At 37.5% G+C, this 15,519-nt stretch overlaps 1 protein-coding gene across 3 annotated transcripts; it reads right to left on the bottom strand.

The window, feature by feature from the left end:
* Nucleotides 1–756: 756 nt before the first annotated feature.
* Nucleotides 757–14,900, bottom strand: LOC148425472 (uncharacterized). Of its 3 annotated transcripts, XM_088410485.1 has the most exons (20): nt 14,722–14,900; nt 12,627–12,689; nt 12,099–12,204; nt 11,928–12,018; nt 9,640–10,023; nt 7,553–7,666; nt 7,322–7,417; nt 7,166–7,234; nt 6,989–7,090; nt 6,849–6,911; nt 6,280–6,339; nt 5,428–5,496; nt 5,295–5,357; nt 5,144–5,218; nt 4,910–5,070; nt 3,067–3,122; nt 2,832–2,987; nt 2,040–2,186; nt 1,328–1,399; nt 757–1,244 (listed from the first exon to the last, which is right to left on the bottom strand). In XM_088410485.1, the coding sequence occupies exons 1-20, from the start codon at nt 14,788–14,790 to the stop codon at nt 1,236–1,238; spliced, it is 2,025 nt and encodes a 674-aa protein (XP_088266611.1). In that variant the 5' UTR covers nt 14,791–14,900; the 3' UTR covers nt 757–1,235. The 3 variants fall into 3 exon arrangements, with proteins under 3 accessions (XP_088266611.1, XP_088266609.1, XP_088266610.1); XM_088410483.1 differs by having other exon boundaries at nt 6,989–7,234; XM_088410484.1 differs by lacking the exon at nt 6,280–6,339 and having other exon boundaries at nt 6,989–7,234.
* Nucleotides 14,901–15,519: the final 619 nt, after the last annotated feature.

Below are 15,519 nucleotides of genomic sequence, written 5' to 3'. Positions count from 1 at the left end.
AATAGCCTTTTATAAGGAGGAAAGATAATTGACTCACTGGGCTAGATATGCTAATTGTACTTCCCTGGTATTTAATCATGAACCACATATAATGCTGCATGTTTTTCTCCCTCATGTTTATATTTATGTAACAGCCTTTTTGATACAGTATTTGTTTTATGTTTTCATTAGCATGCTGTATCTTGTCAGAGAACATGATGCTAAAACCCTGAATAAATGATATCACAGACAGGATCATACTGTATTGGCTTTCATTCTGTCAGAATTCCTCATTATTTCAAGGTCAGAGTCCAAAATGAAACATGGGTGCTCACTATCTGCTTGCCCATATGGAGGAGATGCTCACTGGTAATGGAGCACAGAAAGTAATGAAATGTAGCTTCCTCTCAATCAGATGAAAACTTACCCAGATGGCAAAAAAAAAAGGGCTGTTATTTCTATAAAATTTCCAGCAATATACTTTGTCTGTCTTTGCTTTGTTCAGGTTTAGTTAGTGTTGTGTATGCATGAAAATGATAGAAGTTCTCATTTGGCATTTCATGCCTAGAAGCTTTTCCCTGTCGGCTTTACAGGCTTTTGGGCTCAGCATTAACAAGCCTGCTTCTCATTTGCGGTTGCTACCCAAAGGAGACATCTAAAACTGGAGCCGCTGCTTGTGCAGAACAATCGTGATACTTTGTTGCCATCTGCTGTAAGCATGTGTTTTGAGGCATTACCGCTGCTGCTAATAGATGACAAAAAGCAAATGAAAACGACTGCGAGCGAGAGTAGCGGCTTTAATAAATGTGACATTATAAACAAGCATCATGTAGATTACCGAGACAGTTAATTGGAATTACATACAAAGTTAACCGCTGTAATGTCAACAATGCATATTTTCATGATGGCATTTTGCAACAAATCCTAATTACTCAGCCGTTTCATTCACATTGTGTGTTATCATAATACTTCACTCATTCAATGCTAGCGGTTATCGGACTCTCCCTTACATTAATTAAAGAAATAAATGCTGTCAATAAGTACCTGGGATTGAATGTCTGGACACTTTAGGATTGGATGAGTTAATGACTCATCTTTATTCATGCTCAAGCTTCATTTTCTTAAAGCAGACCTTCATTATTAGCATGTTTAAAAAATTTCAAGTGAAAATGGTAGAAATACAAAATATTTAAAATTACCAACTACAATTAGAATCTCCTCATTAAAACAAAAATGGTGGTTTCACCAAGAAGGCATCAGCAGAACTGAAAGATGGAAAAACAGAACAGTCATTAAATGGCTTTTTTTTAAACATATGTGCACAGTTTAAGAGAAAGAACAAGCTGACCTTCCAACGGTTTCCACATTCGTTGCACAGGACAAATGTGGTCATGGGCTCGTCAGCACTGCGTGTCTGCACCTATCAAGCACATACACAACATGTACGAGGCGTTCAAAAATGTCTATTATCATTGTTATGTCCAGTAGAACCTATCAAATCCATTGTTTATCTATGCACAATTCAGAATTCCACCATGTGCCTCAGCAAAACTATTATCCACTAATGGTGGGACATCAGCTCAAGAAGCATCGAAAGACTCAGTCTGGTGCCAGTTCTTAAATGAAATGGCTAATTATTTAATTTCTGTTATTTCCATCAATCCATCCATTCATCCGTCATCTTATCTTCTCATCTTATATACGAGAAGCAAATTGAAGGTCTTCCTTTCGGAACTGAAAAATGCTATCTATTTTGACCGTGATTGGTTGGTGACCAGTTCAGGGCGCGCCTCTTCCCATAAATCAAACGGTATGCGCTCTGTTTCACTAATGAAGACAACAGCGACACTAAATCAATGGATGGAGGAATCTTCTTGACCGACGAGCGGCCAGCGGTGGTTTATCTTAACTCTACAGGTTTATTTGGAAACCCAGATGACTTGTGATCTAAAATGGCTTCCCACAGGACCTGCTGCCAATGGAAAAACATCCAGAATAGGAAGTTCATCTTCATTTGTGCATAGGTAACCACCAGGGCCAACTTGCTGTTTGTGACTTACTTGATTGTATGTGCAGTTCTTCTTTTTGCACTTGCCGCACTGCAGCAGGTCGGTGGTGGTGCCCCCAGTTTTGGCCATCTGGTGCTCCCTGATGGCCTCCTGGGTGAGGACGTTCCTCAGTTGTTTTAGCTCGTCGCTAGCCATCTCCTTTATGTTATGTAGAGACACAGCACAAAACGTGGTCAAGACATAAAAAGAATCATTCATGTGTTGGGATATTGTGCTACTAACAAATCGGAGGGCTACTCAATCCCAAATAAACTTGTTTTTGAAGTGACGAACTGTATACAAATGAGTGTCTCATCTACCAATGCTGTCTACATGTCCTGGTCAGTATCTTGGCATTTTAGTGCATTTGTTGAAAGCTCGGGAAATAAAGCATCCGTGTGGCATCGTCAAAAAGGTTTTGCTGCGAAACAGTCAATGGAAGATATCTAAACAGAAAGTAACTTGGAAGACGGTGGCAAAGTTCATTGTAAATATTTAACAAAGCTATATTACGTATGTAAACGAGTGTGGTGGGAAGTGACTGCAGTGGCGTTAGGGTGTTTGTGTTCTTGCAATTTTGGTTCCTAGAGTAATGCTTGACTGAGTGTTGTTATTCCAGTGTTGTCAGGCTGCGGTTTTAATATGAGCTGTATTCACTGCTACAACTTCCTTTAAGCTACACTATGCATAATCGTCACAGGAATACTTTCTAATATATAATTTCATTTCAATCCTTTTTACAATAATAGGGATGTCACCTTTTTCAAATAAAGTCATTTTGATTCACTGTTAGATCGACATTACCTCAGCACTCATAGTGGCAATGCGGTTTAAATCAATGCTTCCTGCGAGAACGTTCCTGCGCAGACCAGGGTTCTTTGGGTCCTTTAAATTACTGATGCGGCTTCTCACTCTGTTCTTATATTTCATGTCGGTGGCCTTGATCTCCTGATAGATATGTGCGTCAATAAGTTAAGGAAGAACAGATGTTAACCACAGGCTTAGTTTATGCGCGTATTTGACTGAATCAAAGGATATGATCTTCAATCTCTGCTGCCATGCTGTCACAGTTAGTCCCAAAGTCTTTGTAGTCATCTGTGAACAAAACACAATAAGAGACATTAGATTAGATTAAATTGAAGACAAAAATAAATGGGAAGTATGTATGGTAGGTAGGTAGGCAGGTGGGTAGGTATGCAGATGGATGGATGGATGGATAGATAGATAGATAGATAGATAGATAGATAGATAGATAGATAGATAGATAGATAGATAGATAGATAGATAGATAGATAGATAGATAGATAGATAGATAGATAGATAGATAGATAGATAGATAGATAGATAGATAGATAGATAGATAGATAGATAGATAGATAGATAGATAGATAGATAGATAGATAGATAGATAGTGTTTTTTTTCCTCTGTGAAGAGGGTCTGTCCGGATGCACCAGGGGGTAGCAGATGGTGATGGAAATGACTTACCCATGTCGGTATAAACAGATTTTATTCTAGTCACACAATGGCCTCTAAAGAAGTCTCCTGCAAAATGCATGCACCCCACCCTCTTTTGTGCCTGTCTTCTTATAGTGAGAGTGACATGCACATTCAAAATTACTCATCACCCATGTATGTGTATACTCAAATTACATTTCCCTTTGTTCTCTGAGAGCCAGTGAGATACCAAGATTCAATCACCCCTAGTCTCTAGCTGTCTGTTCTACAGGACAGTAAGATAGACCGCCTTTCCTGTGTGACCCTCTGTTTCACACCATAGGAATCCACAAAACATTTAATTTACCACTTGGAATACCCATTATCTATCTACTCAATGTCTCATTTTACCTCTCAAAGCTGTTGGATCCCCGGGACTCGCAACACTAAAAAGCTATGGGAGCTAACAGGAACGTTTGGAGTCCCAAACTGGTGCTATTAAAAGGACAAAGTGAGTCCAAAGTTTAAACTGCATTTACAAGATGTCAGCAAAAAAAACATAAAACCAAAAAACAGATATTAACAATTGTCACAGTAAAATGCATTCAAATTTATTAAAATAACAGAATGAGCTTACATGTAGCATCAGTCATCATCTTCTTCATATCGCAACCATTGATATAACTGTCCATTTTGGTAAAGTTTTGTTATTTTGAGTGTTCATTTGTTTGGTTTCAACATGTCTGATTTGTTCCTTTTCTCGAGCTTCCAAAGTGTTTCTTTTTTGCTGCTTTACTTTCGGACTGGGTATTATTTGACTTGTCATTAATACTTTTTTTTGCAGAGTTCACCTAGTTTTGTGCCTTTGGAAGGCATTTTAGAGGGGGGGGGGGGGGGGGGGGGGCAGTTCCTTAAATCTTTATAAAGACAAACTGTATCCAATCCGCAATTTTTCTGTGAAATAAACTTGAATGGTTTAAAAATTTGGCCCACGACTTGATGATAGGGAAAAATGGCAGACTTATGTTGCATAGCTAGCTAGGACTTCATTTACCCCACATTCCTCAAGCTTTATCCCTGCTGTGGGCGAATAACTTTCTGATCTAAATCTCCGTTACACTTTAAGTCGATTCAAAATAATATTTTTCAGATGCTAAACTCACCAACCATGTAGTGATTCTCATCACTTGTTTGTTCTGCTGAACAAAAGAATAGATGGACAATGATGAATATGTCGATATTAAAAAAAAAGGACAAATATTAATTTGAAAGTATGCGGCCCCTTCAAATATTTTGCATCTAACACACAGGCACACCTTTTGACTGTCTCATCTTTGAAGTTTCTCATCGTTTGAATGTTGGCGTTTCAACATTAAAATATACTACCTCAATATGTTCTTAAAATGACCACTGTGCAGTTCATTAGCGATGATAAAAATGTCCTCACTGTCGGTGCGCAGGGCAGAGGCCAGCATCTCGATGCACTTGTCTCGGACAGAGTCTCCAGTAGTCAGGTGAGGCGGTAATGGACCCCCAGCGGATGCGAAAGCAGGTGACATAGGGCTGGTGGGCGTGGTGGGAGTTTTAGGGGTTTCCGGTTTGCTATTTCTGAAAAAAAGATGCAAATTGCATTCAAAATGCAACCTCATGTAACGAGCACTTTTTTTTTTAACCTGCCAACCTTTCATTGCAGTCAGTGGATAGCTTTCTTTGCGGAGGTCCCGGCTGAGAGGCCTTTGAGCCATGAGACTCTCGCCTGTCACATAGAGTCAACTTCATCACCTCTTTGCTTTTAATAACACCAGATTTCACTTTATGAGTGCTGCGTGTACCTTTCCGATGTGAGCTTCTTTGCAGGGGGTGAAAGGCTGTTGCGCTTTGAGTCCGACTCCCGCCTGTGTAACAATACACTTGAGGAAACATGTTTCTATAAGAAGAAAATTAAAAATAGTACTTGGTGCAGACCTGTCAGATTTAGTAGTTGTTGCATGGTGTTTCACTGGCTGGCTTAATTTAGAGTCAAGGGAGTTCTTCCTGAAAGACAGAAACAAAATCGATTTACAAGAAACATTGATATATTTGGGTCTTTAGTCATGCTAGAAGATTTATGTTTTATTGAACGAATTCCATCTCATAAATTTTCTTGTGTACGAATGTATTAAAAAAAATCAACTCTGCAAGAACATTTTCTCTCATTTTTAATTCCTGTAAGTGTAATTGACCAGGATCTTTATACATTATGTATAAGCCAAAACTTGATTTACCAACAGCCATCATCCATCAATGTAAAATTAAGCCTTGTATCTGCCCCAGGGTAAGAATACTTTGGGATTTCACAGTATAGTTAGTTTTTATTTCAGTATGACTTCATCTTTTAATGTGATTCATTTTCATTAGTTTTTAGAGCAAGTTTGTTAGTTATTAATGTTTTTTGTTGTTGTTTTAAATATATTGACTACTTGTCCTTTTATGAGGTAACAAAAAACAATTAGTAGAGTGAAAGATCCCTGACCGGCCGGTTGCGAGTGTTGAGTGAGAGTACCAAAAGAACTACATTTAAAATAAAAACTAATTTATTATATTAATTTTTATTATTTATTATATACAAAGATGAAATGAAAGCCATTTTTGCTATCATTATAGTTATGGTTTGTGTTTGAAATCTAAGTTTCAGTTGGTTATCATTTTGTATAAGCGTTTTTATTGTTCACAGAAATGTTTTTCCAATTGTTTGAGTTCCTTTTTTCATAGTTTTCTTTAATAATCTTGATCTGCCCAACAGCTGAACATGCACTTTCACACACATGCATATCCAACCTTTCTTTCTTTGCATCCATTGGCTGTTTTTTAGTGATTTTACTATCCAAACTGTCTTTCCTGCAAGAAGAAAACACAGAAACCTTTGAAGATTGTTGTTTTTTTGTTTTTTTTACCAGTTGAGCCAGGTTTGTTAAAATATATCAAACAACCAAACAAATATATATATATATATATATATATATATATATATATATATATATATATATATATATATATATATATATATATATATATATATATTCATATATATATATATTCATATATATATTCATTTGGTTGCAGTTATTTCTAGACCCACACCCACAAAAACTTGGAAAAAAAAAAGTCTGGTCTTATATGTCTAGACTCCTAAATTTTTTTGAAATATGTCTTTGAGATTGAAATAAATAATAAATACGTAAAATAAAATACAAAAAATAACAATGTGTAATAAATTCATTTAAAAAAAGTGTAATAAATTTAAAAAAAAAAAGAAGAAAGCCTTCTACTCCTATCTCAAGCACGATTTATTTCCGTCTTTACATATCCATTCCAGAAATGGGGAATTTTTGTCCCAGTTTCCGAACCTGTCTCTTTTCACACAGTCAGTTGCCTTTTGGGGTGAAATTTTAGAGTCTGAGGAGTCCTTCCTGCGGTAAAAAAATATATATCAAAAGTCTTCAAGTATTCCATCGCCTGAGCTGTGGCGTTACGAATCGAATCCCACCTCTCCTTTTTCCCATCCAGCGAGGGGCGCTTTGGCACAGCTGGGGGGTGGAGATGAAGTGGCAGCGGAGGCAGAGGAGCATTTGGATCGGGGGGCTCTTTTCTAAAAGGACAAGACAGCTTGAGCGGGAGGTCGGTCACGTCACGGCGAGAGCCGATGTCTTCAGAGCACGCTAACCTCGGCGGTGGGGGATGGAGGTTAAAAGAAAACGGAGCCCACGGAGCGTTTGGGTCTTTTGGAGCTTTCCTAATGTGAGCAAAACACGAGTTTCCTGAAAATAAATTCATTTGCTGCACAGTCATGCGTGTGAGCGCATAATACATCCCGCCTGACCTTTCTTTCTTGGAGTCCAGAGCGGGGCGCTTAGCCTTGGGGGAGTTAAGCCCTGAAGCATGTGAGCGCCCAAGCGAGGAGTCTTTACCATCCTTCCTGAACAAATTTCCCGCGTGAGTGTTGGAACGTGTGCCTCCGGCAAACGCGCTCACGGTAAAGATGCGCCGAAGTGCGTCGTGGCGTCATGCGCAGTGACAAGCCCATCATGCACTTGGTTTTCAGGATGCTGACCTCTCTCTGTTCACAACCGCAGACGGGCGCTTGGTCGGGAGAGGAGGCCGAACGGGCCGAGGAGGTGAGGGGAAGCGGCTTGGGTAGAGAATGCTGCTGTCCAGAACTCCTCTCCTGAAATGAAGAGGCTTTCTCTGAAAGATCCGCCGCCATGTGACATCACACTTCTCTTTCAGGTGGCAAAAGCGGAAGCGTTCCACGATGGCGACACTCGAAAGCGAACCCTTCCGTGTCAGTGGTCCGCGACAGATTGACGAATAAAACAGGCTAAATGTCTGAGATGGATGATTTTCTTCTGGCGGTGTGGGATAGGAAGTCCTGAATCCCCCCCAGGTGTACAAATTGTGTGGTGGATTTAGTATGTGTTTTTTCATAAGCTTGTCCCCCTTATCGGGATGATTGAGTGATTGACGTGAAGACTGCAAGGTTTAGCTTTGACTTTAGTTTGAGGATGATGGAGGTTTGATTGTTTTTTTTTTTTGTTTGTTCTTTTTTTCCTTGGGCAAGGATCATTTTTTGTGAGGGACAAAGTGCCAGAAGTGAAGACGAAAGCGCTGTTAACATTTGGCTGACTAATCGACGATTACAGTTTGGGTTCATCTCCAAAAATGATGGATCGCCAACGATGACAGAAGGGAGTCCCCATATCGACGGGACTGTCAATGGCGTAACAGCAAAAATGTGTAAAATGCCCACCTCTACAGTTCTCAATGATCTTAATATTAGATAAGCACTGGTCAAGGGTGTCAGACTCCCTCCATAAAAAGACATATTTGACAGGAATGTACTTATTTATTATTTTTATTACTATTTTTAAAAGACAAGAATTCTTGTTCATGGCACTGAACTTACTCTTGCTACTCCACCACTATGCACTCTTGCTGTCTTCTCTGGAGAACTATTCACAACATCCGCTTGCCTTAATCTCCTCGTCCACAAATTCCACTGGATTAAATTAGTTTTTTTAATGTGACACAAAGCACCCCCCCCCCCTCAAAAAAATAACTTATAAACTAAATATGTTAGTGTATATCTGGTTGTTTTAAAATGAAAAGGTTTTGTATTGATTTAATTCTAGTTAGTTGTAGTGTTGTGTGTTTTGCCACCTACGATATAATTTCTAGACCAGTGGTTCGCAAATGGGGGTACGGGTACCCCTGGAGATACTTGAAGGAAGTCCAGGAGGTATTTGAGATTTAAAATAAAACAAACAAACAAGCGTACAAAAATCCTTTAAAAATAATTGTTGAGATAATTAAATGTTTCAGGAAAATATAAATTCATAAAACACATTTTATGTTCAGTAGGTTATTCAATTTCATTATTTTTAAAAGCCAGATTCTACTAGAATGATTGGACCCAATTTGTCACGTGCCACCTCTCGTTACCTGTCAAGTTCATGATTTATTTTTGTGAACACACTTCTACTATGATCCAAAAAAAGGACACTGGAAGTTGATTATTTTTCTGTGGACGAATATTTATTTACAATTATTTGGTTTTAAGAAACAGGTCTGACACTTTGTGTGGATTACTTTTTTTTGTGGACAAATATTTACTAATAATTAAGTTAATGATTTTTTTGTTTGTTTTGGTAACAGGCCTCGACAGTAATCCCAAAAGATGATGGTTAATGTTGAATATTTTCAGTGGAAAAATATTTATTTATAATTATTTCTTTTTGAGGAAAAGGTCTGACATTTTATGTGGATTATTTTTTGTGGACAAATATTAATAATTAATTAATGATTTATTTTTGGAAACAGATCTCGACTGTAATCCCAAAAGATGACGGTTTATGTTTTACGCTTTTCTGTGGACAAATATTTATTAATAATTCAATTATTTCTTTTTGACAACAGATCTCTTCTATGATCCAAAAGACGTCACTTTATGTTGGTAGTATTATGTGGACAATAACAAATGAAGTTTTAAGTTGTTTTTTTTTGTTTGTTTGTTTTTTAAACCCAAAAATGCTTTGCGCTGGTTAAGGCGTACTTGGATGAAAACATATTTCACAGGGGGTACATCAATGAAAAAAGGTTGAGAAGCACTGTTCCAGACATTTGAGATTGATCTCATCTCACCTTTCAAATAATGGCTTTGGGGCAGTAGTAGACTTTTCCTTGTCGATGTCGCTGGCAGGTTTGTCTGGCAATGAGTTCATCTTCCTTTCAGGTCTGCACTCTTCTTTGGCTTTCGAGTAGTTGAACTTTTTTCTGATCTCCTTTAAGCGGTCTTTGTCATACTTCTGTTTTTTCTCAAGATGACTGTGTTCTGCTTCTCGTGGCTTTTCCGCTTCTTGTTGAACTATTTCTGTTAGCCGTTTCCCATACAGGTGCTTTTCATCCTCACGCTCATCTCTGTGCCCCTTTTTAATCTTGGGCTCCTCATTATGTTTTCCTTTGCTGTCTTTAATGGACTGGTTTGCATCAGGGACTGAATTATGTCTCTGTTTGATGTCCAATCTCCTGCGACCAACAATAAGAACAATAGATGCTCCATTTTTAGGGATAATAAACATGTAACGATGTCTTAGTTTTTCTTTTATTTGGGGCAAAAGAAGGAAAATCGTTTCTTCTGCAATGTAAAAGTACTACATGCAAGATGGCTCAACAAACTCCGCTTTTCTTCTGCTTATGTTGTCATCGAGCTTGTGACACATTTTTCATTCCCCTGCTGCTGTTTCCACTGCTCTTATCAAATACCGAACAATAGGTGTGGGTATATCCCACTGTCTCACAATTCGATTTGATTGTGATATTTGGATCTACGATACGATTTGATTTTTGATTCAAAACGTTTCACCATTCAAAATGATTTGATTGACAATGATTTCGCTTCAATCTATGATTGCTCAAAAATCATGACCTACTCCAGTTTGTTTTGCACGACAGGATGACAAATGGGGACATTCGAGTGTCATTGTTTATTACATGTATTACATTGCACGTGGGCCACAAATGTTACTCAATTCTATGATTGACATACAAACCACTAGAGTGGAAGACGGAAGCCTTATTTGTGAACATAAGTGACTTGACGGACTATGTCCTGTAATTAATTGATGGGTTGATTTTATTGAAGGTAAAATAAACACATTTCAAAATTTGAGAACAAAAAGAACAAAAAAAAAGAAGCGGATAAAGGAAATGGTTATTATATGCTCAGTTTAGTGAGGTTTATATTTTAAAAAGGAAGTATAAAGACGTATAAAAATGATCTAATCCTACTCCTTGCATTTTATTTACTCAGATGTTAATATACAGTAGACACTACTCCTTGCATTCTACTTACTCAGATGTTAATATAGAGTAGATACTGTTTCACATCAAAAAGACAGAGAGAGTCACACTCCTCTTATTGGATGTCAGCATTAATATAAACTCATAAGAATATAATATCTATCTATCTATCTATATATCTATATATATATATATATATATATATATATATATATATATATATATATATATATATATATATATATATATATATATATATATATATATATACTGTACTGTATATGCATATAATAATTTGTGTTTATACACAGACAAACAGATGCATACACATAATACATACTTACACACACATACAGTATTTCTCATTTTTCATGTGTAACAAACTTTTTTACAAGATCTTTTTCAGTTTATACTTAATCTTTTGTGTTTTTTTAATACTATGTTTATAAAACTTTTGGAACACAGATTAAAATGACTTCCTTTGAAGGCATCATATAAATAGCAGCTATCACTAATGCTGGAGACTTGTGCTGTGTTGTTCAATGACAGCGTGATTGAAAAGCAGTTTCTTGGCATTAATGATTGAATATGATTTTTCTTTTTTTTTTTTTAAGCCCGGTGTGATTACGTCGATCGAGATGTGACGTAACGGTTAATGCCGCAGTACAACTACAACATAAAAGTGTACTTCAGCCATTGCATTCATGTCCATTTATTATTTGGTGTGTTTATTTTGAAATCCGTTTGCTGGCGCCGCGATGTTCTAGTTTCTTCCTTGGGAGCCGACAAGAAGCGGTTTTCATTCATTTATTTATTTAGTAAAGCAATTTTGGGACATTTTATATTGATTTTGAATCGCAGTAAATTAGTATTATTTATTAGCATTATTAGAATTAACATTTATTATTAGCATTTTTCCTTTTTTTGGAAATCATATATTTGGCACACTTTTACAGTAGAATAATACCACCACAAAAGTGCACAAAACTTGCATTTGACCAAGATTTTTACAGCCACCATTTTAAACCCTAAGAGAAGTAGCGAGGCCCGTTACGCCATGATTGTGACAAACATTGCAGACGTTTTACACGTCTGGTCTTGGTGCAGCTGTTGCTGGGCTACTTACTGACCTGGGTGAGACGTTTGGAGACACGGATTCTTTGCCAGAGTCCAAACCATTGGGCTCTTCTGCCGCTTTCTCCGTTTGAGAACGGCTGGAGTCTGTGTGTCATCAGGGGAAACATTGTCTGGGCATGATCTATTTAACTGCACAGCCAAAACAGCAGCTACGCACGACATACCCAAAAGTCTTTTCCATTCCTTAATCAGGACTTTTGCCAAAGCAATGACTTCTTCGTCTGTGCAGTGCTTCCTGATGCTATTCACAGACATGCCGATTCTTGTCTCCTAAGACAAATATAACCATGAATTTCGAGCTTTGATTACCCGTTCGCTAGATGGGAGAAAGTATTAGCACACATCTTAGTCAATTATTCCAATATGCATTTGGTTAGTCTTGAGTCTTCATGTCAGAGAGAGAACTTTTGGATGCTTCCAAAAGGCTGTTGTGAGTTTGATGGAGAAGAATTTAAACTCATGTCTACTACAAATTTTTGGGATGCATTGAACACAGATTATCATCCAAGATCTTCTCTACCAAATGTTCTTCTGGATGGATAGACAAAAAAAAAAAGTTACAGAGAGGAATGAAGTTGTTATTTTCCTCTGTTTTCAACATGCCCCAATACTTTTTCTCCACGCAGTCTGTAAATTTATCATCACACTAAGGGACCTGCTCCAGTTGGTTCTTGTGTGTGTGTATATATTACCTGGAGGAGTTTAAGTGTCATTTTGAAACTTTTGAGTTCCTTCAGCAGGTCCATAGCACCTTCCTGCACATTCAAAGTTGGACACCTTTAAGACATTTACCATTTAATTCCTAAAAGGGATAAGTCAACCAAAAACCTTTCTCTAAAATATGTTCTACGTACCGGCATTACAGTAAACATTGCATTCCGTTATTCCGTTTGTGCATCATGAATTAAATCCACGTTGTGATTCATCTCAGGGGAGGCCAATTTGTCATTGGATGCCACCTGCAAATGACATCACAGTTGCTCAGAGCTAAGGTAACAAATCACGGCATCTGTTTTATGACTTAGGTCATGTGATGTTGTTACTTGAGCTCTGAGCAACTGCAATGTCATTTTCATTCGATAGCAAGAGAGCGGATTTTGCGTCTTAATTTATAATACACAAATGCAATATTAATCAAAATGTCAAGTCTGAATTAGTGGGGGTGCATAGATCATATTATTTTAAAGAAAGGTTTAGGGTTGACTTCCCCTTTAATTACTCAAGTCATAAATATGTACGTAGCAGTTCATTGTTGAAAAGCATGACATTAAAAAATATTTTTTAAAAAGTACAAAGTTTCTCATGAAAATATTTGTGTCAGTTTCTTTGTCTTTTCCTTGTGGTAACTAAACTCAGTCTCATCTTGTTCTGAGTCTATGCATATTCTTACTTTGTTTATGCTTAATTCAACAGAATATACAATAATGTCAATCAGTTAGTACATATGTTAATAGAGCTATTTAATATTTTTTGTATTTTTTTCGTGTGTAGTGGAGAGGAGCCAGATATTATACATGGCAGGTGCTATAGAATATGATTCCAAAGCATCCAGGAGGAATGTTTTTCCTGGCTTTGTTTTTGTTGCTTTAGAGAATAACATTTTTTCTGAGGCAATGAAAAGCAAATAGTTTGTTTTAATTGGTTGGGACTTAAAAATGAACATTTAAAAGTCAGAATATACAGTTTGCTTTGGTGAAAGTAACTCAAAGGGTGTCCTGATCAGATATTGAAATTGGACTTGGGTCCAATATATATAAAAAAATAATTAAAAAAAACAGTATGGGATTATATCAGTCTAAATTTAAAATCACCAATAGCACTCATATATAGGACACTTTAATTCATCCATCCATCCACTTCTTAGACCTGCCTATCCTCACAAGGGTTGAAGGCTTGCTGGTGCCTATCTCAGCTGACTTCAGGCAGTAGGTGGGGGACATCCAACAATTTATTATGTCCAATACACCTGCCATTAATTTTTTTGGGAGTGTGTGTGGAAGCCAGAGTGTCGAGAGTGGATGTTCCTTTAATTTGCAAAAAAAAGTTGAAATAAAACGATTGTACTTTCAAATCACAGTAACAGTAATGTATTGTGTAACCAGTACTTGCCAACAATACATTGCAGTGGAGGTATTCTAAAAATAAACACACACTTGTTCCCCAAAAATAATGATAGTGAAGGACAATCTTTTTGACAACAATCTTATATTTCATGCCTATATACAAGATATTACAATATCTTACTCACCTCATGCAGCTATGTAGGCTTAAGTATAAGGTTATTTATTTTAAGCGCTAAAAATGTTCTATCCAAAATTCGAGTACTTTACTGTAAAAGACTTGGAAACGCAATGTATAATTTAGAGCCGGCCAACAGAGCAACAGCGCACTTTGCAACGCACTGAATACTTTGCAAAATGCAACTTCTGTTTACGTTGTATTCAACATATGCACCACGCACACATTCACTCATACAGCTAAGCAGTTGGCAGCACTTGACCCACATCAATCTGCACTCCACAACTGCTCCCATGTCAGTGTTTTGCAAACACCTGTTGATCGTATTTTACAGGGAGCCTTGACAAGTGCGCGACACAAGCACACGCGCGAGCGTACACACACATACACACCCACACACACTGCGTGCACACCAAACTGTAGAAGTGTTCCATTAGTTCGTGCAAGTTGATTTCAAGTTGCAGTAACGCAACAAGGCCTTGTGTTTACCCTCAGCAGAGGGGACAACACAGCGAGCTGCGCCGCCTACGGGTGTCCAGCTCCACTCACCGTTTTATTTCGAGACACCATTTTTTCCAACTTCTTGGCTATCCGGATTAACTCTTCCTCCCGCGTCATGGCTGCATCTAAATCAAACGCCGAGGTGCGTGAAAGAGAAAGCAATTAAAGTGGCGCTCGGCCGCAAGTCGGACTTTACGCGCGGTGCACTTCATTCAGTCGGAGGGCGTGTCCGCGTCCTCCAGTTGACAGCTAAATATAGACGTTGACTGGACAAATGCTTGAAGGGCAGGCGGCAGATTTGCAACTCAGTTCACCCTTGAAAGACTATTAAAACGTACATTTAAACGTGGACACAGTATGTATTGAAACAACCCACAAAGCGTCACATGATGAGGAAAATAAAAATTGTCATCACCGTATATATTAGCATGTAGCAACTCCCCTAAAATAAAAATAGCACAAACAAACGAAGAGAAGAGTCGTCTCGGTGGGAATTCATTCTCTTGTTGAATACGCTTTCATTTATTTTTGCCATTGTCAATTTACCAGTAGGCCTACGTAATGCGATGGTGCCGTGAGATACGAATTAGTTCGTTCCGCGAAAATATAGTCACATGTCCAGCAATCACTATATGTACTTGTATATATATTGTTCATTATTTTTTTTGTTCATTATTTATACTAAATGACAAATAGTTATTACGTGACAAACGAATGAATAAATACAATTTAATTGACCAGGAGGAGGGAAACAAAACCACAGTAGGAGGAAAAAAATGGTAAACTGCAACAAATATTGTGCATAACTGATATTTACTTATTTATTTATTTAGATAGATAGATAGA

The sequence above is a fragment of the Hippichthys cyanospilos genome, chromosome 3 (genome assembly GCF_059441005.1).
Source record: "Hippichthys cyanospilos isolate Australia breed blue-spotted pipefish chromosome 3, RoL_Hcya_1.0, whole genome shotgun sequence".
Classification (NCBI taxonomy): Eukaryota; Metazoa; Chordata; class Actinopteri; order Syngnathiformes; family Syngnathidae; genus Hippichthys; species Hippichthys cyanospilos.
The sequence above is the reverse complement of the archived record's forward strand: the minus strand, read 5'-3'. Positions and strand labels throughout refer to the sequence as shown.